Below are 26,536 nucleotides of genomic sequence, written 5' to 3'. Positions count from 1 at the left end.
GCTCAGCGGGCCTGGGAGAGGAGGGCTCGCTGTCCCTCCCTGCCTTTGCGTTATCAGGCAACTTTTGGCAGTCGCTGCAGTTATTTGCTGAAAGGATTTAAGGAAGGCTGCCAAGGCTGGGCTGCTCGCTGCTTTCCAGAAACGAGCCGCTTGGCTCCTGAAGGGCCCTTCCAAATCCTTCCTGCCCCTCTGTGGCAGGAGAGGGACGGCTCCTCTGCGGCTCCCGGCTAGCGAGCAGCACGTAAATGCACACGTGTAGGATTTGCAGCCATCTCCCCGCTGTTCTTCTGCCCGGGATCCCTTGGGCAATCCCTAATCCTATCGGCGCTGCGGTGAGCACACTCACTGCTCCAGCCCCGTTGTAGGGCCGTGCTCCCCAGCAGATGTGTCATCCGTGCCCGGTCCCTAAATAACCATTTACCTTTATTTAAAGGGCGTTGAGGTGCGTGCTGGAAGAAAGGGAGCATTATTCACGCGTCGTGCTCTGGTTCCTAATGGGGCTTTTACGCCCCGATGGGACCTACAAAGCCGCTCGTTCCGCGCCCGCAGCGCCCCGATCTGCTTCTTACCCTGTGGGTCAGAAAGGACGGGAATAAACGGCGGTGACGGGCACCTCGCGTGGCAGTGTCCTTGCAGGGGAGGCGCTGGGGACATTGCAGGCAGGGGGGGCACATGAATCAGCTTCGGCTTGCGGTGCAAAATCGATGCTTTCCTGTTTTGTGCCTTCATATTTCGTGCCTTCCCTGAAGAGAAGCCATGGCCAGGTAGGAGGGGGACCCCGCATGCTCCTCGCACAGCAGTGGGGATGGTGGCACCGGGGGCTGGAGCCCCACAGCCCCCCCCCAGCGTCCCGTTTGGGGCTGGTGGCAGCAGCCAGGGCTGCGGGGTGCCTGTGGGGACAGCGTCAGCCCTGCTGGGACAGCGGCGCTGGCTCCAGCCAGCCGGGGAGGGAACGTGGAGCTCATTAAGCCGGCCCTCCGGCGTGCGCCCTGCTGGCTTTGCCACCGTCCTGCTTAACAGCTCCCTCCTCTTCTCCTCTCTGCCTTTTTGTTTTGTTTATAAAGGTAAATGAGCTGTGCGGATACGCAGGGACATGAATCAAAGGAATTCGGCTGACTCCCGCGTGCCCCGTTTGCCCCGTCACGTAACAGGAGATGCGCCCTGAGTGCTGCCCGCTCTGAAAACACCCCGGGACAAAAAACTGTTTGGGAGGCGTCTCAGTGCAACTTCCCAAAATCTGGTTACGTAAGGGGAAAAAAAAAATAATAATAATCCAGCTTTGGAATACATTAACTTGGTCGGACAGTCCTGGGCGGAGGTAGCAGTCAGAAACAAATCAATTAGCGAAGGCTGCGGAGAAATTTCGCTGGTTTTGAGCTGCAGAGCCAGGCTGGGGAGGTGCATCTTCCACCTCTAACATTTAACACGGGGTGTTTGAAACATCACCCGTGTCTAAAGAGCCCACGAGGTGACGTGAGAGGAGCCTCGGGCCCATGCTGTGCTTTTGATGGGTTAACCCCCAACTTTAAAAATAAAAACGAAAGCAGGGGGAGGGGGAGGCTGCAGCGCTCCTCGGCTGGAAGCAAAAATCAGCACGGAATGAAAGCCGGGCTGCTTTTGGGACGCGTGCTGATGGCTGTGTTGTTAGGAGGGAGATGTTTCCATGGCAAAACCATCGCCCTCGGCGCTGCTGCACGGCGCGGGGATGCGGCGGTGGCCCTGGGGAGCGTCCTGCTGCGCGCTCAGCATCTCCCCAACGCAGGGTGGGAGCTCGGGGCCGTGCCTGCTCAGCATTTATTTGCCAGCCCTCCCGACTTTAAAGGAAAACTACAAGCGAAGGCGAGACCGAAATAGCTCATTTTTGTCTCAGCAGAGAAATTCTTGCTTTGAGCATCGTTGTCACTCAGCCTAAATTGGTTTTAAATGCTTGTCGGGATGGGGCAGCGTTTTTCAGCCGCTCGTTCCCCGGCACCCTGCTGGGGCAGAGTCTGGCTGTGAAGGCCAAGGACTCAGCCATCACCGTGCTTCTTCCTGACGTCCCCTCGGCTTTATCATTGGATTTCTGAGAGAAAATCCAAAATCCTCTCTGTGCCTGGCCGGGCCATCCCTCCAGGGACACCGTTTGCCACGCAGGTCTCCCAGATCCCTCCTGCAGAGGCAGGCGTGGCGCTGCTCGGGGCTGTATTTTTAAACCCACGCTGATAAATTTTGGAAGCTCCTTGCCTTCCCCTGCCCCCTTGCCCCTCTCAAAGTGTCAGAGACGAAGGGAAGCCCTGAGAGTGATGGACGAGCTCGGCTTCGGCTGCTGGTGGGTTATTTACTGTGCCACCCTTCCCTCGCAGTGCGGATGGGGTTAGCCGGGCTCGGGGGAGAGAAAAGTCCCGGCCCTACAAGAAACCCAGCCCTGAGCTGGCGCTGAGGCAGCAGGGGCCGTGCCGCTGCCTCCTGGCACGTCGCAGCTTTCTCAGACAAATCCCTCAGCAATTGTAATTTTCCTCGCTGGCTCCCAGCCCGCAGAAGGAAGAGGGGTTTGGGAAAGTTTGCTCCAAGGGAAGAGGATCCTTGTGCCCTGTGCCCCCTGGGGCATTTACCCCAGGGCCCACGCGGGGCATTTTGGCAGGGATCATCCATGGCTTTGTGCAGAAAAGCCGGGCTGGGAAGTCCCGAGAGCTGCTGGAGGGATGGGGGCAAAGAGGGAGAGGAAACCCCAAAATCAAGGGGCCGGGAGGCAGCAGGCACGGGGCGTGCTGGCGTGGTTGGAGCGCGGGGCTTTGCGGGTTTCATAAATCCCCGAGCGAGGAGGTTTTGTAACTCAGGAGGCAGCCAGCCAAATCCCCGGGCTGGGGGTTGTGTCTTCTGCTCCCGCTCGGGGCGAGGGTGAGGTTTTGGGCCAAAGGAGGTGAATTTGGGGCTCCGTGCGTGTGATGGGGAGAGCCCAGCTGCAAGGCATCGGGGTGCCGGGGCTGTCTTAGAGGTACCGGTCACCTGGGGGGTGGGGATGTGGGTGGAATTTGGGGTTTGGTGGTGCTGGCTGGGCATCAGAGGGGTGAAGCGGGCTGTGAGGAGGCACAGTGGGAACCAGCCCGGTTTTGGGAACGAGAGCAAAGCCCAATTAACGAGCAGCCAGGCTGGGCAGGGCACCACGGCGGCTCCTCTGCTGCCCCACGGGGCCGGGCTGGCTTCGGCTCCCGGCTGCTGGGACCCCGCCGAGGCCCCCGGGAAGCCGTGAGAAGAAGGCAAAGGGCGCCAGCGGGGCCCTAAATTCCTTCGGAGGATCTCACGGGGGCAGCAGAGCGAGCGGAGGGCTCTGGAAATAGATCTCCTTCCAGCTGCCGATGAGTCGCGTTAATTAATTAAAGCCTCGCAAGCTCGGGCCTGTAACTACGCAGCGCGCCGGGCTCAGCTCGCGCCTTGCTCATGCACTAATTACCCCGCTGCGAGGCTGGGAGCTAGCGCAACCCCAAATTGGGCTTGTAGCCACGTGGGTGGGCAAGGAGCCCTGCTGCGGGACGGGACGGGACGGGATGGGATGAGATGGGACGGGCCAGACCTGCCTGCCCTCTCCCAGGACAGCAGGCACGCAGGCAGCGTCCCCTCTGTGCCTTTTTTTGGGGTGCCTTTTTTTTGGGGAAAGCCTCCGGTGTTCACCCTGCTGAGATCCCTAAAAAGCAGGGCCCTGCTCGCTTCCCACGGGAGGTCGGGGAGAGCGCAGCCCACGGATTTCTGTGGGGTGGGAGGCGAGGCGTGGAGCCGCTCGGGTTTTGCTCAGGGACGGGAGGAAATGGCAATTAGCTGCCCGAGCGTGCAGGCGGGGCGGGAGGGAGGCCAACAGCACACGAGGAGGTGATTAGGGTCTCCCCTCTGCTCGTAGGGCCCCAGGAGTGCAGGTTGAGAGTTTGTGCTGGAAAAAAAAGGGCCATGGGGGCAGGCACCGTGCCCGCAGGAGCCCCCGGAGGTTTTATTTTGGCTCTGCCCCCCCCAGATTTCCCACGTCCAGGTGGTGAGGAGCAGTTTCCATGCGGGCTGACCCTCATCCCGCAGCCATCCTCCAAAAATCGCTCTCCAGCACCTCCCACCTGGCACCCAGCCCGGCTGTGGGGCGCAGGGGTAAGGGACAGGGGGGACACACGGCCTCTTTACCCCCTTTCCTATGGGGTTGGCGTGGAGAGGAGGGGCCACGCGGTGCCCGCTGGCAGCGTGCCGGCACCAGGTGCTGTACGGCTTGGCAAACACGGCGCAGCCACGGGAGGAGCTGCAGAAGCCACCCAGGACACCAAGGCTCCGTGTGGGGCCTCTTTGGGGTTACCCAGCCCCAAAAAGAGCTCCTGCTGGGTGACCACAGGCTGTAGGGGGACGCACGGTGTGACACGGGACACGGTGAGCGTGGCATGGCACAAGGTGGCACCGTGCCACGCACCCACACCACCAGGACACCCCAAAGGGCTCAGCACCCCTCCGGCGAACCCCCAATCCCCCAAAACCCAAACCCAAGCCCACGGTGGGGCCACCCCCATCCCCAAACCCCCCTCTCCGCCGCCCCTAAGGCCACGTCCCCCCCTGGGTGCACGCTTTGGGAGACTTTGCCCCTCTCCGCGCCACGCCGGGCGCGCTGCCCAGATACGGCAACCTCGAGGAGGGGGGGGTGCCACGAAGCAGGGACGGTCCCGGGGCCTCTCAATTGGGGTTTTTAGAGGGGGGCAGAGCCCCGGTGTCGCTCCCAACCCCACACAAACCCGGCCCGGTACCGGCGGGGCTGCGCGCAGCCGGCAGAGGGCGGCGCGGGGCGGCTCGGCACGGCCCACGGCGGGGCTGCGCGCAGCGACCTGCGCCGGGCGGCTCGCCCCGAGCCGAAAGGAGCCGAGAGGAGCCGCGCCGAGCCGCAGGCGAGTGAAAAAGGGGCAAGGTCGGGTTGGCCCGCATGTGGGGAGCGTGTAGGGGTGAGGATTTTTTGGGGGGGTGGGGGCCCGGCCGGCAGCGGGAGGGCTGGGGGTTGCGCCCGTGGGTAGGGTGGTGAGGGAGGAGGAGGGGGCTGGGAGCTGTTTGGAGGAGGGAGGGGAGGGTTTGGGGGGATGTGGGGCGCCCCATAGAGGGGGTGGGGGTGGGGGGAGCTGGAGAAGAGCCATGGGGAGAGGGGAGAATATGGGGGGGGTTGTGGTGCAGGTGGGGGTTCGGGGAGGCGAGGGCTGAAAGGGGGGAGGGATGCGTGGGGGTGGTGTAGGCGCTGGTGCCCGGCTTTGGGGACAGTTTTAGGGACAGTTTTGGGGGCTGGGGGACCTGGGTAGGGGCAACAAGGGGTGAGGTGACTGCAGCAGGCAGGGCTCCAGCTGGGGGGGGTTTGGTGCAGCCCCCCACGGCTGCAAGCTTGGGGTCACAGCTGTGCTGGGGGGAGCCCGGAGCTATCGGGGGCCCCAGCGGAGCCATGCAACCCTGCGGGGGGCTGCGGGGGGCTGTGGGGGGCTGTGGGGTCGGGGCTGTGCAGGGCTGGGGGCAGGAGGGACCCGCCGTGCAGCCGGGATCGGGGTCTGGGCTCTGTCTGGCGGCACGCACACGGCCTTGACATCGCGGGGCTCGATTTGGGAAATGGGGGGGGGACACACACACCGTGAGAGGGCTCTGGTGGTGCCAAGAAAAATCCTCCGGGGAGACAAAGAGGCTGCCCAAAATGGATGAGGAGCGCAGATTCCCCCCAGAGGCTGGGAAATTATTAATAACAGCGCTGCCGGGGTTTGTGCTACTTGTGCTGCCGCCGTGGGCTCCTGCTGCTTCTCCCCTCTCCGGCTGGGTAGGATCTGGCCGTGCTCCCCGTGCTCAGCCCCTACACGGACCCCGTCCCCCTTTTTGGTCCCCCCTGGGACGTGGCCTTGGCCGGGCCGGAGGTGCCCGGAGGGCTGCGGGGTGGAGAGCTGCCCCCCGCTGCCGTGATCTCTATCTTGGCTTTGGGGTTTGTGTTGCAACCCGAGGGGAAAAAAAAAAAAAAAAAAAAAGCAAAGCAACAAGGAAAATGAAACCCGACAAACCCGACGCAACCCTTTCGGTTCCTGCAAGCCAGGGCTTTGTGGCGTCAGGCTTTTTCTTTCCCCCCCCCTTTTTTTTTTTTTTTTTCCCAACCAACATCCACGTGAACCTTTCCCTGCTTTCCCCGCCAGGAATGCCGGAGCCGGGAGGTTTTTTGGGCAAAAGCTGGCAGCGAATTCGGGCCGAGAGCAGCCAGGTGTGCTCGGCGGGGCTGCCCGTGGCAGCGTGCACGGCCGGCACCCGGGGGGCTGGGGATTTCCAACCCCCCCCCGGGGCTCGGCACGGCGTCGTGACGGGGTTTGCTGGGGAGCTGGGGGGGGGTGAGAGGTTGTGGGGCTCTGCTGGGGGGTCCCCAGGGGTCCTGGTGCTTTGGGATGTTTCCTGGATGGGTTGAACCAGCTGGGGGGCAGCAGGAGGAGGGTTTTGGGGTCTTAAAGGCTGATGCTTGGAGGATGAGGCTGTCCCAAATCGTGCTGGGACTGGGAGTCTCTCCCCTCTTCCTGCTGCCGAGCCCATGCAAATCCCCGCCGGGGCTGGCTGCACGCAAACCACTCCGGGAAAGGCCGAGGGAAAAAGCTCAGGGCTCCGAGTGTGCGGGCTTTGGACCCGGGGTTAAAAAGGCCGTGGGCTCCGCTCTGACCCCGAAACCGAAGCTTCCTCGGAGGGCAACCCAAGCAAACAAGATGAGGTCGGGTTAAGCCGGGACCGACAAAAACGCTGCTGTCATCTGGTTTTGCTGGCCGTTCGGGAAGAGGAGAAGAAAAAAACAGTTTATCTTTGGGATAAATAAAACGGGAGAGGGCCGGGCTTGCGGTCAGAAGCCTTGAACTGGGGCGAGGCCGGCTTGGTCGGGCTCCAGCTGCCCCCGCAGCCTCTGATGTGCCCCAAAAGCCCGCGGGCCGGGAGCCCCCTCGCCGTGCCGGGCACCTCCGTGGGAACGGCGCCGTGGGCAGCACGCGGCTCTGAAACCTGAGAAGAAAGTGGAAGGCAAAGCAGCTCTGAGCAAACCCCCGCGCAAATTCACTGCCCCGCATTGTACGAGCCCAGCCAGACGAAACAAAGCGTCCACGGGGATGAAAACGGCCCCGAATTCACCCAAAAACCCGAGCGAGGCTACGCCGGCAGCAGCGGGCTCTGCAGCGTCCCTTTAAATTTAAGGCTGGGGCTTTGGGTTGTTTTCTTTCATTTTTTTTTTTTTTTTTTAATTGTTCCTGGGAGTCGAATTCTGAAACGATCCCGCTCGTTGTGCCGTGGCAGCAACGCGCCTCGGCCGCAGAGCCTTGTAAGGCTGAGCTGCAGCTCGCAGCCAGCCAGCCCCTTGCGACGAGCTGCGGCGTGTGAGCGAGGCGCCGCACGCCCCCTCGCTGGGAACCTCTGCTGTGGCGTGTAGGGCTGTCCGTCCGTCTGTCTGTCCGTCCAGCCGTGCCGTCCCGGCCTGCCACAGCGAGGAAAAAAAAAAAAAAAAAAAATGGCACAGAAAAATAACTGTTGATTTTTGGTGGCGACGTTCCCAGCGCTGCGTCTGCCTCTTCCTCCCAGCGCTTCCCCGGGGTGGTGCGGGGCGATGCAGAGGGTGCCGGAGGTGGGATCGGGGCTGGCTTCGTTCACCCCACGGCTGCTTTTCCCCCTCGTTCCCTGCAGAGCATCCCTGCAGCATCCCCCAGGTCCCGTGCCGAGGCTCCACACCCCGCATCCCCGTCCCGTACAGGGCAGGGCTGGCAGCAGGGGGAAGTCAGCGCCCGGCCGCGGCGTCCCGGCGGTGTCTCGGCTCCCTTCAGGTTTTGTTTCACTTCTCTGTCCCTTCGGCTCCTGCGGTGTCTCCGTGCAGACGCCGTGGGGATGTGGGGTGACGTGCTGGCTGGGGGGCTCGCTGCGTTCGCTCTCCTTCCCCTCTGCAGCGCCCGAATCCCTAATTTGGGGGAAGGAGCACCAGCTCACGAGCCACCGGCACCCAAACGCATCACAGAGCCCGTTTTCCCGGAGGACTTTTGGCAAGTTGGCATTTTGCTTGCTGCTGTTGGCAAAACCCCGGCCGGTTGGGAAATTTCTGTCCTGCGGCTCCCCTCCGGCCCCGGGACGCAGCCGCTGGGGCTGGCGTTTGGGGACGGTGCCGGGAGGAGCCGGTGCTGGACCCCGCGGCTGCTTTCCAGCCTGCAAGTTGGGAAAAAGCCGAATTAAAGTTGCCCGGCAACCCTCATCCCAGCTGCCCTCGCCGGGCGCCGCGGGATCTCGCAGGATTTCGCAGCCTCTCTCCAACCGGGGACGCGCTCGCGGCTCCTCGCTTCTGCCGGGCTCCCCTCGCCCGTCCCCATTCCCGCAGCTGCAGGGCTCCGAGGAGTTTGCTGCCCCACAGAGCGCGGATTTGGGATGTTGGGGGAGCTCCCTGCCTCGTCCCGCTCCTCGGGCAGACCCCAAAGCTCCCCACGTGCCCGTGTTGCTGCTCGATGTGGGCATTTTAAGGAGCCGAGGACCGGGCCGGCTCGTCTGGGTGTGCTGCGCAGAGCGGAGGCTGCCCCAGCCACTCTCCAGTTGTGACCCAGTAAACCCAGTCCGACCTGACCGGGGCTGGCTGCCGGTGACACCCTGCTCTTCCTTCAGCACCGCCCGGCAGCTGGGGGCGTTTTTGGGGTCCCCCTGCCCGCGTTGTCCTCGTGCCAGGCACGGGGAGCGCAGCTGGTGCCCGGCCTCCAGCACCGGAGCATCCTAAGGGTGCCGGGTGGTTTTCTCCTCAAATCCCAGGTTTTGGCAGAGCCGCCGCCGCCTCCTCTCTCCCTTTTGTCTCCCTCCCGTGGAGAAATCTCTCCGTGGCATTCCTCCTTCTGCCTTTTCCCCTTTTCTGACGGGAAAGCCGCGTGCGTCCCGTGGCCCTGAGCTCTCTGCCCCTGGCACGGAGCCTGAGCTTGGGATTTGCTTTTTGGGGAGCAGCGGTGCCGGGTGAGCCTGGCGCGGTGATCCAAGAAGCACCAGGGATGCTCTCAGCTCTCCTGCTCCTTCCCCCATCCTCAGGTGTTAAAAAAAAAAAAACCTCGCACACTAAAACAAATAAAAAAAAAAAAGAACATCTGGAAACAGCCCTTCCCTGGGAGTAAAACATTAACCAGCCCTCGGAGCGCAGCGATTCGTTTCCTTCGGGACAAAGTTAAGAGCGGAGCGGGGCCGAAGGAGCCTTTGCACATGGGCGCAGCCGCTGGGCTGGAACAGCCGCGTGCGCCCCGGCCCTGCCTCGAGCCCTGGCGGCGCTGGCGCGGGGTAAAGTCCACGGGCGCTGCGTGAGCGGGGGCAGGACGCCGGGGAGGGGGCACCCAGCAAAGGTCAGGGCTCGTTTGGGGGCAGGAGACGTGGTCTGGTCTGTATGGCCGCGCTGCTTTTGGTCGCGGTGTAGGGCTGAAGCCCCCCAGCCAGCTCTGGGGTGACACCGAGGGGTCGGGGCCACCCCCAGAAGGATTTGGGACCGGGACCGTGCTCCTCCCGGGCCCTTCTGGTTCCTGCCTTGTTTTGCTTTGCCCTCCCCTCTGTCTGAAGCCCGGCCGGCGAGGTATTTGCTTTAGGGAAACCGTCTGCAGCCGAGCGTGTTTGAACAGCTTTGCTAGAGGGCCAGGTATTTTTGGTGTGTGTAGAAGGAAACCCTAAGCAAACAGATTAGTGCCGGCTGCTTTGCGGGGAGGTCTCCCCGTCGGAGACACCCCACGGGCTCTGTCCTCCTCGGCACCCCCGAGGCCCCCAGGCAGCTGCGGGGTGCCGGGGGTCCCTTTTAGGAAACGGGGTGCCCCTTTCTCCGGGCTCGCTTCCCGGCCAGGAGGACGGAGGTGCTGCACCTTGATGGCTGTTTTAGGGGATCCCCAGCCCCGTGCTCCCTCCCCACGTCTCCCCATCCTCCTGCCCGGCCCCACTCCAGCCCGCTTGCAGTTTTGTTTCCCCGGGGCCGTGCCGCCCGCCTCGCTATCTCCCCGCTCTGGTTTCACACCTCCTGCCCGGGGCCGGCTGAGGTGGGGTTTGGGGGGAGCGGCAGCCTTTTTGGCCGGGTTTTTTTTTTTTTTTTTTTGCTTTTTGCTTCCTGGCTGGGAGCGGAGGCAGATGCTGAGCTTCAAGGCAGCTTTTGATGAAAGGGAAGCTGAAATGTAGTGGAAAAACATTGGGGGGGAAAACAACCTCCTCGTTTGGAAAGACCTGGTGGAGGAGCCAAATGGCTCCGGATCACTTCTCCCCTGCCCTGCGCTGCACGTGCCTGGAGCATCCTTCCCCGGCCCTTTGTCCTGAGCAGTTTCAGGCCAAATTTCCATGTTTTTGGGTTTTCTTTCCTTCCTGCCAGCTCCTCTCTCCTGCGGGGACCCCAGGGCTCAGGGATCTGGGGAAGGGGCAGAGCCCTTTGGCGTTTGGGGCGCACCAGCTGCCTGGGGACAGCTCGGGGACGGTCCCCACGTGGTGGCTGCCGGCCAGGTGCTGCTGGGGGCTTTTGGGGCACTTCTGCTCCTGCACCTGCTGCGGAGAGACGTGCGGTCTCGTGACGCGCTTGCCTCCCCGACCACGGGACCGTGGCATCCTCCGCCACTCCCCCTCACTGCGCCTTCACCCCCCGTGCACGCCTCTGGGGCTGAAAGTCCCCAAATCCCCATGGCTGGCAGCACCCCCGACCCCCTCTCTGCGTTTCAGGAGGGTCCCGGGGAGCCCGTCCCCAGCAGTGGCTCTGCCGGGCCCCCCCAGCCCGGGGGCCAGCCTCGCCGGGGGCCGGGGAAGATGCTCGGGGGCACGCTGAGGGTCCTGGCTGCCCTCCTGGTGGCCGCGGTCATGGGCTACCCGTCCCGGCGCTCCGCCACCGACCTGGATGCCACCCCCAGGACAACGGTCACTTTTGAGGGTAAGGGGGGCGCAGTTTGGGTGCCGGGAGGGAAAACGGGAAGGAAGCTCAGCCCGCTTTCGAGTGCTTTGCGGCGAGAAACCGCTTCGAGACTTTCCCCCGTGAAGCCGGATCCCAAAATCCGGGGTGGTGGCCGTGTGCCCCCCGCCCCCAGCGCCCCCATTTTCTCTCGCAGAGCTCTCCGGGGTGCGGCGGTTCAGCGGGCACAGCCTGAACTACACCACGCTGCTGCTGGAGGACGAGCGGGGCATCCTCTACGTGGGGGCCCGCGGGGCCATCTTCGCCCTCAACGCCAGCAATGTGGCCGACAGCTTGCACCGCACGGTGAGCACGGCCCCGTGGCCCCGTCCCCTCGTCCCCGAGCGGCCTCCAAACGGGGAGAGAGGCTTTTTGGAGCCTCCCCCGTGCCACAGGGGGGGTTGTGAGGTGGTGTCTGCTTTTCCCCGTGCAGATCCATTGGGAAGCGTCCCCGGAGAAGCAGCTGGACTGCCTGCAGAAGGGCAGAAACAACAAGGTAGGGCCAGCACCGGGCGGCGAGGGGGGGACACGGTGGCGGTGTCACCGGCTGGTGACCGGGGTCCTCCTCCTCCTCTCTGCAGACCGAGTGCTTCAACCACGTGCGGTTCCTGCAGAGGCTCAACAGCACGCACCTCTACACCTGTGGCACCTACGCCTTCCACCCGCTCTGCGCTGCCATCGTGAGTCCTCCCGACCCCGTTCCCGGCCCTTTTTGGGGCTCAGGGACCCCGTGTCCGGGCGCGTGCCTTTGGGGTGGCAGCGCCGCGGCGTGGTCAATGTCACGCAGACGCCGCCAGTCCCCACCCCGGCGCTGGGGCTGGACTCTGATCCCACAGCGGGGTGGTGCTGGGGACGTGTGGGGACACGGGGGGGGACAAAAGAGTGGGATGTGCTGGTGTTTGGGGTCTCAGAGCCGTGCTGTGTGTCCCTGGGGGTGTCCCACAGCCCGGGGGGGACAGAGGGGCCACGGTGCACGTCCCCACGTCCCCAGCTGCCCGTGGCACTGCGAGGCTGTTCCCACGGCCCTGCTGCCCGTCTGGTTTGTCCCCAGCCGCTGACGGAGCCGCCACGCCGCTTGGCCCCGTCATTATTTGAAGCGCTTTGAACTGCAAAACCCCAAAGAAAATAACTCCTGTGGTGACACAGCGACGTCGCTGCGGCCCCGGGGGGACCCAGCCCGGCTGGGCAGCGGCCACTTGGCCAGGCTGAGGCTTGCTGGGGTGCAGAAACCCCACAGGCGCTCGTGTGGGGTTTTTTTTTTGGGGGGAGGCTCGTCCCGCTGACGCTGCCCCCGGTCCCGCAGGACGCCGACAGGTTCACGCTGCCCGCCCGCTTGGAGGAAGGCAAGGAGAAGTGCCCCTACGACCCCTCCCGCGGCTACACCGGCCTCATCGTGGGTAAGCGGCCCCGTAGCCACACGGGACACTCCTCCACGTGGACGTGGGGGGGTTTTTGGGGCTGTCCCCGCTGCGCAGTGGTGGCCGTGCTGACGGGTGCCCGCCCCATGCAGATGGTGGCTTGTACACGGCCACGCGCTACGAATTTCGGAGCCTTCCCGACATCCGCAGGAACCTGCACCAGCGGCCGCTGAAGATGGAGGAGTCCCCGCTGCACTGGCTGAACGGTAGGGCTGTCCCCATCCCTGTCCCTGTCCCCGTCCCTGTCCCCTCGGACTGGTGGCACTGGTGCTTGCCCCAAGCGCTTTGCTGCAAGGGGAAACCGAGGCAGGGAGGGACCCTGGAGAGCCCCCGGGTGCCACCTTCCCACCCTGCGTCCCCCAGACGCTGACTTTGTGGCCTCCGTGCTGGTCCGGGAGAGCAAGGACAGCCCCGTGGGGGACGATGACAAAATCTACTACTTCTTCACGGAGCGGGCGGGCGAGGAGACCACCTCCTTCTTCGACAAGAGCCAGGTGGCCCGCGTGGCCCGGGTGGCCCGCGTCTGCAAGGTGAGGGTGGCCCTGGGGAGCGGGGCGCCGCTCCTCCAGCTGCAGGGCCTCCGAGTTTAACCCCCCCCCGGGGGGGGGGGAAACTGAGGCACGGGCAGGGCAGAATAACAGCCTGCAACATCCCCCGGCGTGCCCTTCAGAGCGACGTGGGGGGGAAGAAGATCCTGCAGCGCAAGTGGACGTCCTTCATGAAGGCCCGCCTGGTGTGCTACATCCCCTACTACGAGGTGCTGCGCAGCGTCTGCAGCCTGGACGGGGGCGGCTGGGCCAGCACCGTCTTCTACGCCGCCTTCACCCTCTCGGCGCAGTGGTGAGCGGGGCCGGGTGGGCACGAGGATGGAAAAAAAAAAAAAAAAAAAAAGGAAAGCCCGGGTTGACTTGAGCTGTGCGCCCAGGAGGACGATGGAGGCGTCGGCCGTGTGCCGCTACAACATCTCCGAGGTGCAGCGCGCCTTCGAGGGCCCCTACATGGAGTACCAGGACTCCTCTCGCAAGTGGTCCCGCTACGACGGCGCCGTGCCCGAGCCCCGGCCCGGCTCTGTGAGTGCTGGAGGAGTTTTTGGGTTTTTTTTGGGGTGGTGCAAGCGGGTGAGCCACCCGCTGATGGCTCTCTGTGTCCCCCTACGTTCCCCGGGCAGTGCATCACGGACGGCTCCCGCAGGAAGGGCTTCAACTCGTCGCAGGACCTGCCCAACAGCGTGCTGGACTTCGTCAAGCTGCACCCGCTGATGTTCGAGGAGGTGCAGCCGGCGGGTGGCGAGCCGCTGCTGGTCAAGAGGAGCGTGGCCTACAGCCGCCTGGCCGTGGACCGCGTGCGGGCCCTCGACGGGCGCCCCTACGACGTGCTCTTTATGGGGACGGGTGAGTGCGGGACGCGGGACGGGTCCCCGAGGAGCAGCGGGGATGGGGTTGGTGTCCCCTGAGCGCCCGGCTCCGCAGGGGACGGCTGGCTGCACAAGGCCGTGGTGCTGGACTCCGGCGTGCACATCATCGAGGAGGTGCAGCTGTTCGGGGAGCCGCAGCCCGTGGAGACCCTGGTGGTCTCCCGCAAGCAGGTGAGGGGGTGGAAACGGGGTTGGGGGGCTTGCAGGGGTGCCCCCTGCGTGGGGTGACGCTGCGAGCTTGGCCCTTTTCACCCCAGAGGAGCCTGTACGTGGGGGCAGCCAGCGGGGTCCTGCAGGTGCCCCTGGCCTCCTGCGCCAGGTACACCTCCTGCTACGACTGCGTCCTCGCCCGGGACCCCTACTGCGCCTGGGACGGCCGGGCTTGCCGTGACACAGCCAACAGGGACAGGTAGGGACAGCCCTGGGGGTGCCCATCGCCCCGATAATTTCGGGGCTGTGCAGGCTGCAGGGTGCTGACCCCCCTTGTCCCGCAGCACGGGGCTGGTGCAGGACGTGCAGGGCGGCAACGCGGGATGCCGGAGCGGCTCCGGGCGCAGTGAGTCCACGCACATAGGGGTGGGGGCTTCACGGGGTGCCGGGTGGCTCGGGGAGGGGATCCACGACACCGTAACAACGCGGCGTGCACCCCCATAGGCTCCTTGCCGTGGAAGAACCGGACGGTGCTGCGTGGGGACGACGTGCTGCTGCCCTGCGACCAGCGCTCCAACCTGGCGCGGGCCGTGTGGCTGCTGAACGGCAGCGAGGTGCCGGGCGCGGGGCAGGAGCGGCTGCGCGTGGGGGTGGACGGGCTGCTGGTGACCGACACGCTGCCGGAGCACGGCGGCGAGTACCGCTGCTACGGCGAGGAGCGAGGGCTGCGGACGCTGCTGGCCGCTTACAGCCTCAGCGTGCTGCCCGAGCTGCCCCGCGCCGCCGCCACCGCCGCCACCGCCGAGCCGCACGCCGCCTCCCGGCTGGCCGGCGACGCCAAGGTGGCTTACGTCTCCACCATCGTGGTGCTGGTGGTGCTGTGCGCCGTGCTGGCCATCGTCCTGCTCTACGTGTCCTGCCTGGAGAAGCGCAAGGGCAAGTACGTCCTGGGCGAGCCGCGGGCCGCCAACGCCGAGCTGCAGACGGTCTCGGCCAGCTGCCTCCGCAAGGGCCGCAAGGAGGAGGAGGAGGAGGAGGAGGATGAAGAGCGGCTCGCTTACCCCGACGGCTGCCTGCGCATCATCCCCGGCGAGGCGCCCACGGCCGCCACCTCGCCGGTCAAGGAGCTGCCGGCGGTGGTGCCGCCGCCGCCGCTGCTACCGCCGCCGCCGCCGCTGCTGCTGCCCTCGGAGCTGAGCAACGGGGTGGGCGCCCTGCCCAGCGTCCTGCGCAAGATGAACGGCAACAGCTACATGCTGCTGCAGCAGGACGAGCCCCTGGCCTCGCCGCTCTGCAGCGCGTCCTTCACCGAGGAGCTCAGCAAGATCCTGGAGAAGAGGAAACACACGACGCTGGTGGAGAAGCTGGACGAGAGCTCCGTGTAGGGGCCGGGGAGGGGGGGAACTCCCCTCCGGCCCCCTTCTCCCACCCCCCCCCCCCTTGCCAGCAGTGTTATGAGACTCAGGTGGAAACTACCTCCGGGACCGCCAGCGTTGGGCCGGGCCCAGCCTCGTCGGTTCCTTTGGCTTTTCGTTCACTTTTAAAGACTTGGGATGTCCGAAAACTAGAAAAAAAAAAAACGGAAAAGGAGAGGAAAAAAAAAAAAAAAAAAAAACCCAGAGAAGAATCTATTTAAATTTGAAACCTTTATTTAAGTACAAAAAACCCACTGACGGCGGTCACAAGCTGGAGGCAGGAGCTGGCGCCTGGCTGAAGGTGGACACGGGGCCGGGAGGGGAGGGAGCCTTTCTGTCCGTCCGTCCGTCTGTCTGTCCAGGCCAGAGACCCCATCCCAGACGTGAGGACGCCCCCTCGGGCAGCCCTGGCCCCGGGTGCCCGGCAGCCAGGTGGGTGCTGAGCGGGAATTGGGGGGCGCAGGGGGGGCTGTGGGGCCGCCAGCCCCTGCCCGCTGCCATGTCTGCTCCCCCCAGGGCTCACTCTTCTGGCAGGATGCTCAGCGAGGAAGAGGAGGAGGAGGAGGAAGAGGAGAGCTACCCCGTGCCCACCCCGAGGAGGGATCGGTAGCGCCGGGTGAGTTGTGGGATGGGTGCCACAGGGAGGTGGCCCTACAGCTGGGGGGTTAACCCTGATGGCACTCTGCTCCCTCCCCGCAGGGCGCTGCTGGTGGCACAGAGGGGACGTGGTGGCAGGCAGCAGGACGCTGGCAGCGAGGTTGTTCTGTCCCCAAGGGTTGTCCCTGTCCTCGCCCTGCAGTGTGGGAAGGGACCAGCACCGCTCCTGTGTCTTCGCGCAGCCCGGAGACGGCACATTTCAGCCCTCCCCCGCGGCACGATGGATGTTTGGGGGGTGTCGGGCACTGCCCTGTCCCCCGTGGCACAAAGATGTCCCCTCGGCGGTCCCTTGTGCACCAAGGAGGATCCCTGCACCAGGGCCTGCCTCCTATAGGGCCACTTCATGGCACTACCAGGGGCAGCCACCAGCCTTGAATCCCCAAATCCCGCCCCAACTCTCTCCGTGTCCCAGTGACAGGGAGGAGGTGACACTGGAGGACAAACCTGGGCTGGGGAATTCCTTTTCCATACCCCCAAGCGTTGCCCAGGGATCAGCCCCCTCCTGCCTCTTCCCTCTGAAGAGTTGGGGGGGGGGCAAAATCCACCCCGTACGCCCCTAAGGGGGCATCACCCTCCCTGCCTGCTCCCCCCTGGCACGGCCCCGGGGCAATAAACGTGATGGTCAGTCTGGAGGTGTCTCTGTGGGGACAGGGGCCGAGGTTTTTGGTGTTTTTTTTTTTTTTTTTTATTGGGGGGGTGCCAGGCGGGGACCCCGCAGGAGGAGGGCGGGGGGCTTGTTGGTGAGGGGGTGCCACTGGCCCTGGATGCTGGGGTTGTCGGTGTGGAAGGGCTTGCGGATGCGCACCATGTCCAGGCCGGACTGGTTGGCCAGTTTGGTGGCCAGCTGGGCGATCTCCTCGCTGCTCTTGTTGGCGATCAGCTCCTCCCGCACCGTCCCGTTCACTGCGGTACAGGGGGGTGAGGCTGGGGGGTCCCCAGTGCCCCCCCCTTGTGTGTCCCTTCCTTCTGTACCCCTCTCCCTCTGGTGCCTGCCCCCATTTTCCCCTTCTCCTCCTGGTGCCCCCCCAGTGCCCCCTCCCCTCCCAGTGCCTCCCTCCCAGTTCCCCCGCCCCTCCCAGTGTCCCCCCTCCCCATACCCTTCTCCTTCCAGTGTCCCACCAGTTCCCTCCCCTCCCAGTCCCCTCCCAGTTCCCCTTCTCCTCCCAGTACCCCCCCAGTTCCCTCCCCTCCCAGTCCCCCCTCACCCTTCTCCTTCCAGTGCCTCCCAGTCCCTCCTCTCCCTCCCAGTGCCCCATACCCAGTATCCTCCCTCCAGTGTCCCCTCTCCTCCCAGTCCCCCCCCTCCCTCCCAGTGCCCTTCCAGTTCCCCCTCTCCTCCCAGTTACCCCCACCAGTCCCCCCTCTTCTCCCAGTACCCCAACCAGTTCCCCCTCCCTTCCCAGTCCCCCTCCCCTCCCAGTATCCCCCCTCCCCATACCCTTCTCTTCCCAGTGGCCCCCCAGTCCGCCCTCTCCTCCCAGTGCCCCCCTCCCAGTATCCCCCCTCCAGTCTCCCTCTCCTCCCAGTTGCCCCTCTCCCTCCCAGTACCCCCCCCTCCCAGTACTCCCCATCCAGTCTCCCCCTCCTCCCAGTTCCCTCCCAGTATCTCCTCTCCCCCCCAGTCCCTCCCAGTCCCCCCTCTCCCTCCCAGTGCCCCCCTCCCCGTCCCCCCCCCTCCAACCTCCTCCTCCTCCCAGCTCCCCTCCCAGCTCCCCCCCAGTCCCTCCAGTCCCTCCCAGTCCCTCCCAGTGCTCCCAGTCCCCCCACTCACAGTACTCTGCCCGCAGCACTGGGGCCGCCCCCCCCTCGTTCCGCACGTACAGCACCACCTCAGGGTGCCCGCGGGCGAACTCCGCCGCCCTCTCCTCCACGAACTGCCTGCGGGGCGGCACAGAACCCCCAAAAAACAACACCCTCAGCGCTCAAACACCACCATAAACCCCAAATAAACCCCAAATAAACCCAAAACACCTCGATTATCCCCGCTCTACCTGGCCCCGCGGGCGTCGGGCGCGACGGGGCTGAAGAGGAGCTGCAGGCGCTGCAGCTGCCTCACGTAGCGCCCCAGCCCGCAGCACAGGGCGGCCCCCAAAAACCTGCTGGGAGCCCCCCGGGCCGTCATGGCGGCTCCTGCTGCCCCGGAAGAGGAGGAGGAGGAGAAACAGAGGAGGAGGAGGAGGAACGAGGGAGGCGGGCCGCGAAATGGCGGCGCCCGCCGGGCTCCACGCGAGGGGCGCGGCGTGAGGGGGGGAAGCTGAGGGGGGGGAGATGGCGGCGGGGCCGCTGCGCCCCTGCAGAGCCGCCGCCGGGTTCTCGGCAATTTGGAGCCGCGGGGGGGTGATGATGATGATGATGGTGGGGATGGAGAAGGCTGTGGGGAGGATGAGGCAGCGCCGCTTCAAGAGGGCCGTGCTGCCCGAGCCCGCTGCCTCTGTCCCCGCCGTGTCGGTCACCGAGATCCGCAGGTATCTCCGTGAGCAGGGGCTGCCCTTCCACGATGGCCACAGCTGCCTGCACGCCCCCAGCCTCTTCGCCCCCGGCCCCGCCGCGCCGCCCTTCACGCTCTTCATCGACAAGACGACCGGCGGCTTCCTCTGCACCGCCACGCTGGCCGAGGGCACCTGGCAGGACCTGCAGGCTGCCGTGGAGCTGCGCCACCGTGGGCTGCCTCCTCCCAGCCCTCGGGAGGATGAGGAGGAGGAGGAAGACGAAGGCAGGAGGGCGAGGGAGGCCGCCCGGCGCATCTGGGAGCGGGCGCTGCCGCTCGGGGAGCTGCTGGACGAAGAGGAGAGCCGGGCCACCAAGGCGGCGTTCGGCATCGCCCAGCTGGCCGACGCCACCCTGAAGCGTTTCGGGGTGCGCTACCTGCGCGCCGCCAGGGCGCTCGTCTTCCCTTGGTTCGCCCCCCGCGACGGCGCCCTGCGGGGGCTGAAGCTGGTGGGCGCCGCGGAGGAGACGTTCCCCCGCTTCGACGCCTACCACAACCTCTTCGGGTTGCCTTTAATCGGGCGCCGCGACACCGAGGTGGTGCTGACGGGGCGCGAGCTCGACGCCCTGGCCCTGCACCAAGCCACCGGGGTGCCCAGCCTGGCCCTGCCGCGGGGGGCTACCTGCTTGCCCCCGGCGCTGCTGCCCTACCTGGAGCAGTTCAAGCGCGTCACGCTGTGGCTGGGCGACGACCTGCGCTCCTGGGAGGCCGCCAAGCTCTTCGCCCGCAAGCTGAGCGTCAAGCGCTGCTCCCTGGTGCGCCCCGGGGACCTCCAGCCCCGGCCCTTGGAGGCGTTGAACCGGGGGCTGAACCTCACCAAGATCCTGCGCGCCGCCCTGCCCGCCGGCCACAAGTCCATCGTCTCCTTCAGGCAGCTGCGCGAGGAGGTTTTCGGGGAGCTGGCCAACAGCGAGCAGGTGGCCGGCGTCAAGTGGGCGCGCTTCCCCGAGCTCAACAAGCTCCTCAAGGGGCACCGCAAAGGCGAGCTCACCGTCTTCACAGGTGAGGGGCGCGCAGGGCGCAGCCAGCCCCCAAATCCCAGCTGGGAGATGCACGAGGCGCTAGGGTGATGCGCGAGCACCCAGGCGTGGGGTGCTGCCTGCTCCTGGTGGAAACGCCGGGTTTGGGTTGCTCTTGGCTGTATCCAGGTGTTTTTTTCCTTCAAATACCCTCCCGAGCGATCAGCACGGGTTGCAGCTTCTCCCCCAGCTCATTTCTCCCTTTCCCCCAGGCCCGACGGGCAGCGGGAAGACGACGTTCATCAGCGAGTACGCGCTGGACCTGTGCACGCAGGGGGTGTGCACGCTGTGGGGCAGCTTCGAGATCAACAACATCCGCCTGGCCAAGATCATGCTGACCCAGTTTGCGGCGCGGCGCCTGGAGGACCAGTTGGAGCTGTACGACGAGTGGGCCGACCGCTTCGAGGAGCTGCCGCTCTACTTCATGACCTTCCACGGCCAGCAGAACATCAAGTACGGCCCCGTTCCTTTATTCTCCCCAAAATCTTGCTCTCTGTGTGCTGGCGGGGTGAGGGGACATGTGGGGCAGGGCGTGCTGTGGCTCTCAGGGCTGCGTGGCAGCGTCCCTGCTGTCACCAGCGCTGTTCTGGCTTGCTTCTGCATCTCGCCGTGCCTGGCTCGGTGTCTGTGTCCCCAATAATTTTGGTGTCCCCCATGCAGGACGGTTCTCGACACCATGAAGCACGCTGTCTACATGTACGACATCACCCACGTGGTCGTGGACAACTTGCAGTTCATGATGGGGCACGAGCAGCTCTCGGCAGACAGGTAACACTTCTCTGGGATTTATAACACCAAATTGGTGTCCTGTTGTGGTCCCATCCAACGCGACAGCCCCGTTTTGGGGTGGTGGCTGCAATTGGGAGCGTGGGGCTGCCCCCGACGTGCCCTCGCTGTCCCCCCCCGCAGGCTCGCAGCCCAGGATTTCATCATCGGTGCCTTCCGCAAGTTCGCCACGGACAACACGTGCCACATCACGCTGATCATCCACCCCCGCAAGGAGGACGACGAGAAGGAGCTGCAGACCGCCTCCATCTTCGGCTCCGCCAAGGTGCCTCCTCCCGGCCGCTTTGGGACTGTCCCCACAGCTCACCGGGACGGGGTGGGGTATCGGGGGCGCCCCTTTCCCCATGCGGCACCCCCTGGAGATGTTTTTTTTTTCTCCCCGCAGGCCAGCCAGGAGGCCGACAACGTCCTCATCCTGCAGGACCGCAAGCTGACGACGGGCCCCGGGAAGCGGTACCTGCAGGTGGCCAAGAACCGCTTCGACGGGGACGTGGGCGTCTTCCCCCTGGAGTTCAGCAAGGCCTCGCTCACCTTCTCCTCCAGCAAGAGCAAGGCCAAGCTGAAGAAGGTGAAGGAGGAGAAGGCGCCTTCGGCCAAGAAGGATCCGGACGGAGGTTCCAGCACCGGGGGCTCCAGCAAGCCCTGAGCGCGGCGATTCCCTTCCCTGGCCATGGAGCACCGCGGTTTTGGGGTGCACCGGGAGCAGTAGGGCCATGTGCCCATGTTCTGTCCTCCTGTGTGAAGCAGCCCCGTTGTCCTGCGGGGTGTGAGGGGAGCAGGAGAGAAGGCACCTGGAATTTAGGGTCTCTGGATGCGGGGCAGGTCCTTAAATTGCTGCGAAAGCGGGGCCAAATGCCCGGGGGGGTCACGGTCCAGGTTTGCCTCCTGCTGCGTGCCGCGGGGCTCCTGCAGCTCTGCGGGGTCCGGCCCCTGCTTGGGGTCACCCCAAACCCCCCGTTCTCGTGGGGCATCACCAGCATCACACCCTCAGGGAGCAGCCCCCGGGGGACCTGGGGGCGTTTTATGGCAAAATACTGTGACGTGGCCCGGCCCCGCTGCGGCGGGGAGCCCGCGGTGGGCTCCGGGTCCGACCCTTGGGGTTTTATTAAAGCAGAAACGTTGAGTGCTGTGCCTGTGCCCTGTCCTCTGCTACCTGGGACCGGGGAGGGGGGTGTCCCTATGCTGTAACCCATCCCAAATCCCCCACATCCAGGCCGTGGAGCCCCGTTTCTCCCCGCGGGTGCGGGTTGGGCACGTGCCCTGCATTTAGGGTCTGGGGTCTGTGTTCCCGTGCTATGTGAGGACGGTGCTATGGGGCCACGCTGCCCCACATACTCCATCCCCATGCGCCTCCCACACCCCACAGCACCCCCAACCTCAAGGAACCGACCCCACAACGGGCAAAAGCAGCTGTGCCCCACCGGGAATAGAGCCCCGGGGGGTGACCCTATCCCCCCTAAACACCCCCCTAACCCCACAAGCGACCCCAGGACCACCTCCCCCGGCGGGGGGCAGCCTCCCAACCCCTTTCCCTTTTCGGCTCCGGTGCCGGTCGCTGCCGGGCGCCCCGGCCGTAGGGCTCCCCCCTGCCGCCTCCCGCTCCGCTCCGCTGCGGGGCCGGGGGCCGGGGGCGGCGGGGGCGGGCGGGGCCTGGCGGGGCCCGGGCCGGCGGGGAGCGGCGGCGGAGCCAGGGGTGAGCGGGGCAGGGACCGGGGGAGCCCCCCGGAGGGGGACCCCAAAGCTCGGCGGTGGGCGAGGAGGGGATGGGATAAAAGGGAAGGGGTCGGGGAACGGGGCGCTGGCGGATCGAGGGGGTCCGGGAGCCGGCTGGGGCTGCGGGAGCCCCCCCGCTGCGCACCGGGTGCTCGCACCGGGATATGGGGCGCATGGGGGGCGCGGCGCCGGCCCCCTTTTTTCCCTCGTTACCCCACAGAGGGAAAGAGGGAGGGGGGAAGAAGGAGAAGATGGAGGCGCCGCCGCCCGCCCCCGGCACGGCTCCCCCCCGCCGGCCGCCTCCCCAAAGCCGGTCCCGGGGGGGGGGTTCCGGGGGTCCCGGTGCGCCCTGACCCCATCCCTTGCCCCCCTTTTCCCCCTCCTCCGGCTCTTTCCCGTTGCAGGAGCCGAGCCGGGAGCCGGGCACACCGCCCGGATGGGCCTCGGCTGGCGAGGTGAGCACCGGGGGGGTCCCCAAAACACCGGGGGGGGGCACCCCGAGGGGACCCCCGGTGCCGGGGGGCAGCGCCCCGACCCCACAGCGCGCTCCCGTTCCCATGGGGCTGGGACCCCCGCTACCTATAGGCTAAGGGGGGCACCCCCCAGCCCAGCCCATCCTTATTTTTTAGTTTTTGGGGTGGGGGGCGCACAGGGTGGTTCGGGGGGGGGTCCCCCGATGGTGGGACCCGGGGGGGCGGCCCCGGGGGCGGCCCGGAGGGGACCGGGGCGGTGCCAGCCCGGCGGGCGGAGCGAGGCGGCCCGAGCGCATCATGGGGCGCCCCGGCCCAGGTGGGTGTAGGGCCGGATCTGGGGGGGGTCCCCGGTTATCCCCCTCCCCCCGTTATCCCCCGTAGCCCCCCGGTAGCCCCGGAGCTCGGGGGGATCCTTTAGGGGCCGCCCGTCGGGGCGCCGGGGGGCGCGGGGTGGTGGTGGGGGTATGGGGGGGGTAATGGGGGTGTGGGGTTGTGGTTATGGGGCTGGGGGGGCTGGGGGCTGTGGGGAGGTGGGTGGGGGGTGTGGGGCACGTAGGGGTGTGGAGGGGGTGAGTGGGGCAGGGTTTGGGGGTGCTTGGGGGTGTTGGAGCTGTAGGGTAGAGTTGTGGGGTGGGGGTGCTTTGGGGATGGATGTTTGGGGTGCTGGGTGCTTTTGGGGTGTTTGGGGCAGGGAGCTGGGGCATGGCAGCGTGGCGATGCTGGGGGGCAGGGTTTGGGGCAGGGTTTGGGGCAGCAGCACAGCCCCCCCCATACCCTGTGCGCCCCCCCCCAGTTAATCCCAGCTTTATTCCACTTCGCTCGGTGCCACCCCTCGCTCCTGCCCCGCGGCACCCCATTATCAGGGATGTTTGGGGTGGGTGCAGACGGGTTTTTCCCTCATGCCCAGTGTCCCCACACCGCCCTTCTCCTCCCCACAGGCTGCCTGCGCCCCCCAGCCCGCCGGGGGCCCCCCCGCCATGGCCATCGTGCAGACTCTGCCCGTCTCCATCGAGGCCGCCCCTGAGGGGGCCGCCCAGCTCCGCGCTGCCGCCCGCTCCCCCAAATCCTCTCGGGGCGCCATGGGCAGCGTGGGCAGCCTCATCGCCGGCCGGCCCTGCCACGACCGCTCCTGCCAGCCCCCCGCCACCAGCTCCTTCCTCCTGCACGACGGGCTGCTGCGGGCCAGCCCCCCGGACCCTTTGCTCCACGCGCTGCCCCCCAAAAAACCCTGCTCTGCCGCTCCCGGCGTCGCCCACGCCTACGCCAACGAAGGTTTCCACGGGGAGTGGTTGGAGGCAGCCTCTCCGGTCAGCCCCTGCAGCGATTCGGACGAGGCCCGGGATGAACGAGCCCCCGGTGGCAGCATTCGGGGGCCGCCCCCCAAGCTTGTCCCCGTGTCCGGGAAGCTGGAGGAGGTAGGGTGGGAGAGGTGCTGGGGTCTCTGCTCGGCGCCCGGTGCTGTGCCGGGGGTGGGGGCCTCGGGGAGGTGTGTGGGTAGGGGCTGTGTGGTCACGTTGTCCCTGTCCCTGGGGGTGGAGGTGGTCTCTGCGCTCCTGATGTCCCCTACATCGTGCCAGGGGTGGCACTGTGAATGTGGGAGCCTTCCCGACCCCATCTGGGGGCAGAGAGCGTTTGGTGCTTGTCCCCTTCAGCACGTGGAAGTTTTCGGGTTGGGGACACCTCCAAGCGTTGCATGGGGACAGGATCAGAGGGTTACCAGAGGGTTACGAGGTGTGGGGCCACCCTCTGGAGGCTGCCAGCTCCCGGAGCCGCGCTCTCCCCTCTTTCCCTCCCCAGAACGTGGAGAAGACCCTGATCCGCCCCATGGCCTTCAAACCGGTGGTACCCAAAATCAGGACTGCTCCGGGGCCGGCCAGCTTGGGGGTGCGCCCGGCGGCCCCGGCGCTTTCGGAGAGCCAGGTGAGCCTCACCCACCTGCTGGGGGCCGCCGGGGCTGAGAAACCCGGCTCGCTGAGCTGCCGCGCCAGCAGCCACTCGGGCACGCTCTCGGACTCGGGGCGCAACTCCCTGTCCAGCCTGCCCACCTACAGCACGGGCTGCAGCCAGCACGCCGAGGCGGGCGCCCTGCCGGCCACCCCACACGGCCACCCCGAGCCCCCGGGTGGCTACCGCCCGCCCGCCGGCCCCTCCAACTCGGACAGCGGCCGCTCGTCCTCCAGCAAGAGCACGGGCTCGCTGAGCGGCCGGGGGAGACCCTCCTCCGAAAGCGGCTCCTGTGGGCGCTCGCCCCTGCCCGGAGAGGAGGCCCTGCTGGTGCGGGAGCTGGAGGACAAGCTGCGGGAGAGGGAGGCCGAGCTGCAGCAGCTGCGGGATAGCCTGGACGAGAACGAGGTGGCCATCTGCCAGGTGGGTGCCCTCAGGGGCTAAACGGGCTTGGAAATTGGGGTGGGGGGCTCCTCGGTGGGTGCTGGTGGTGGTGGGGTGGGCATGGGGGTGCTGTTGGGGCAGGGCTTAGGAATGGGCTGGGAATTAGGTGGGGTGGAATTAGGAATATAATAGGAATATAATTAGGAATATAATAGGAATATAATTAGGAATATAATAGGAATTAGGTGGGGTGGGCTCCACGGGTTGAGGGAGCCCCTTGGAGACTCCGCATGCGCATTTTGGGGTCTGGCACGGGGGCGGCAGCACTCCGTCCCGTTCTGGGAAGCGCAAACCTCCAGGACACCCCTCCAGCCGTGAGGACGTGGGGGTGGCAGTATTTGGGATCCCATCCTGGGGTTGCTGTGCCGCTTATCCAGCACGTTCCCGTGCCCAGGTGTACGAGGAGAAGCAGCGGCGCTGCGAGCAGGAGCTGGAGGGTTTGCGGCAGCGCTGCGCGGCCCAGGTGCGGCAGGCGGCGCAGCAGGCGCAGCGCGGGCAGCAGGTCCTGCAGCTCCAGGTGCTGCAGCTGCAGCAGGAGAAGAAGCAGCTGCAGGAGGACTTTGCCCAGCTGCTGCAGGAGCGCGAGCTGCTGGAGCGGCGCTGCGCCTCCTTCCAGAGGGAGCACACCGAGCTGGGACCCCGGCTGGAGGAGACCAAGTGGGAGGTGAGCCACGGCGCGGTGGTCCCCCTGCACCGCGGGGCGACCGCGGTGTCCCCGTCCCCGAGAGGCTGGGATGGGGACGGGACCTGAGTCACCGCCGCCCCGCAGGTGTGCCAGAAGTCGGGGGAGATCTCCCTGCTGAAGCAGCAGCTGAAGGAGTCGCAGGCGGAGCTGGCGCAGCGGGGCACGGAGCTGCTGGTGCTGCGGGCGCAGCTGCGGGAGGCGCGGGCCGAGCTGCAGGCGGGCGAGCAGACGGCGCGGGGGCTGCAGGAGGCCGCCCGGCTCAAGGCGCTGGAGCTGGAGGTGTGCGCCAACGAACTGCAGCGCCGCAAGAGCGAGGCCGACCTCTTCCGTGCCAAAGCGGGACGCCTGGAGCAGGAGGTGGCGGGGCTGCGGGAAGCCGCCCGAGGACGCTGCCCCTGCCCCGAGCCCGGCGAGGGCTGCCCGGAGCCCGGCGAGGAGGCGCGGGGCACGGCGGGGCTGCGGAGGCAGCTGGAGAGGCTGCGGGCGGAGGTGGCCCTGGAGAGGCGGCGCGGGCAGGAGCAGCGGGACGCCTTCGAGCAGGAGAGGAGCACGTGGCAGGGCGAGAAGGAGCGGGTGATCCGCTACCAGAAGCAGCTGCAGTACAACTACATCCAGATGTACCGCCGCAACCGGCGCCTCGAGCAGCGCCTCCAGCACCTCCGGCTGCAGGGCGAGGACCCCCCGGCCTCCTCCGAGCCCTGCGAGCCCCCCGGGATGGACCCGGCCTTCGAGGAGATCACGGCCACCGAGATCTGAGACGCTGCCTGCGCCCCGGCCCCCTGCTCGGACAGCGGGGGGGCTCCAGCCCCTTGGATTTTGGGGGGTCCCCGCTCCGCAGAGACCGCCGGTGCTGGGAGGGGGCAGAGGGGACCTCGGGAGCTGCCCCCTCCCTGGTGTTGAGGCATTGGGGTGAGGTTGTGGTGGCCCCCCCGCTGTGGCAGGGGGGTGCCCCGGAGCTGTGGGGTCTTGGGGTGCTGCGTCACGGCCCCGGGGCCTCTTGGGGCTGGTTTCCTGCTGATCCTCTTAGCGCCCGGGGATTAGC

General features: G+C 66.4%; 4 protein-coding genes across 4 annotated transcripts; 3 read left to right on the top strand and 1 right to left on the bottom strand.

The window, feature by feature from the left end:
- The first annotated feature begins 10,798 nt into the window (after nucleotides 1-10,798).
- SEMA4G (semaphorin 4G) lies at nucleotides 10,799-16,570 on the top strand. Its single transcript, XM_032190867.1, is given in 14 exon segments — nucleotides 10,799-10,870; nucleotides 11,046-11,194; nucleotides 11,322-11,384; nucleotides 11,470-11,568; nucleotides 12,192-12,285; nucleotides 12,399-12,512; nucleotides 12,670-12,836; nucleotides 12,977-13,146; nucleotides 13,232-13,376; nucleotides 13,475-13,697; nucleotides 13,776-13,891; nucleotides 13,978-14,138; nucleotides 14,215-14,273; nucleotides 14,375-16,570. Coding segments are annotated over 14 exon segments (2,511 nt in total). The 5' UTR covers nucleotides 10,799-10,800; the 3' UTR covers nucleotides 15,256-16,570.
- Nucleotides 15,498-18,070, bottom strand: MRPL43 (mitochondrial ribosomal protein L43). Its single transcript, XM_032190895.1, has 3 exons — nucleotides 17,934-18,070; nucleotides 17,714-17,820; nucleotides 15,498-16,845 (listed from the first exon to the last, which is right to left on the bottom strand). Exons 1-3 carry the CDS (start codon nucleotides 18,062-18,064, stop codon nucleotides 16,628-16,630), a joined length of 456 nt encoding a protein of 151 aa, XP_032046786.1. The 5' UTR covers nucleotides 18,065-18,070; the 3' UTR covers nucleotides 15,498-16,627.
- Nucleotides 18,071-18,309: 239 nt separating this feature from the next.
- TWNK (twinkle mtDNA helicase) lies at nucleotides 18,310-21,352 on the top strand. The gene is made up of 5 exons (XM_032190879.1): nucleotides 18,310-19,432; nucleotides 19,662-19,902; nucleotides 20,110-20,217; nucleotides 20,359-20,500; nucleotides 20,621-21,352. Exons 1-5 carry the CDS (start codon nucleotides 18,325-18,327, stop codon nucleotides 20,879-20,881), a joined length of 1,860 nt encoding a protein of 619 aa, XP_032046770.1. The 5' UTR covers nucleotides 18,310-18,324; the 3' UTR covers nucleotides 20,882-21,352.
- Nucleotides 21,353-22,346: 994 nt separating this feature from the next.
- On the top strand, nucleotides 22,347-26,318 carry LZTS2 (leucine zipper tumor suppressor 2). Its single transcript, XM_032190872.1, has 5 exons — nucleotides 22,347-22,403; nucleotides 23,360-23,836; nucleotides 24,219-24,788; nucleotides 25,204-25,473; nucleotides 25,579-26,318. Exons 2-5 carry the CDS (start codon nucleotides 23,399-23,401, stop codon nucleotides 26,248-26,250), a joined length of 1,950 nt encoding a protein of 649 aa, XP_032046763.1. The 5' UTR covers nucleotides 22,347-22,403; nucleotides 23,360-23,398; the 3' UTR covers nucleotides 26,251-26,318.
- Nucleotides 26,319-26,536: the final 218 nt, after the last annotated feature.

The sequence above is a fragment of the Aythya fuligula genome, chromosome 7 (genome assembly GCF_009819795.1).
Source record: "Aythya fuligula isolate bAytFul2 chromosome 7, bAytFul2.pri, whole genome shotgun sequence".
Taxonomy (NCBI): domain Eukaryota; kingdom Metazoa; phylum Chordata; class Aves; order Anseriformes; family Anatidae; genus Aythya; species Aythya fuligula.
Note: the sequence above shows the minus strand (reverse complement) of the source record. Positions and strands in the feature narration are given on the sequence as shown.

Coding starts and splice junctions, on each gene's coding strand:
- MRPL43 (XM_032190895.1), bottom strand. CDS start 18,064: ATGACGGCCCGGGGGGCTCCCAGCAGGTTTTTGGGGGCCGCCCTGTGC. Junction 17,821..17,933: donor CCCGACGCCCGCGGGGCCAG/GTAGAGCGGGGA, acceptor GCCGCCCCGCAG/GCAGTTCGTGGAGGAGAGGG. Junction 16,846..17,713: donor AGTGCTGCGGGCAGAGTACT/GTGAGTGGGGGG, acceptor CCTGTACCGCAG/TGAACGGGACGGTGCGGGAG.
- TWNK (XM_032190879.1), top strand. CDS start 18,325: ATGAGGCAGCGCCGCTTCAAGAGGGCCGTGCTGCCCGAGCCCGCTGCC. Junction 19,433..19,661: donor CGAGCTCACCGTCTTCACAG/GTGAGGGGCGCG, acceptor CCTTTCCCCCAG/GCCCGACGGGCAGCGGGAAG. Junction 20,218..20,358: donor GAGCAGCTCTCGGCAGACAG/GTAACACTTCTC, acceptor CCCCCCCCGCAG/GCTCGCAGCCCAGGATTTCA.
- LZTS2 (XM_032190872.1), top strand. CDS start 23,399: ATGGCCATCGTGCAGACTCTGCCCGTCTCCATCGAGGCCGCCCCTGAG. Junction 24,789..25,203: donor ACGAGGTGGCCATCTGCCAG/GTGGGTGCCCTC, acceptor TCCCGTGCCCAG/GTGTACGAGGAGAAGCAGCG. Junction 25,474..25,578: donor TGGAGGAGACCAAGTGGGAG/GTGAGCCACGGC, acceptor GCCGCCCCGCAG/GTGTGCCAGAAGTCGGGGGA.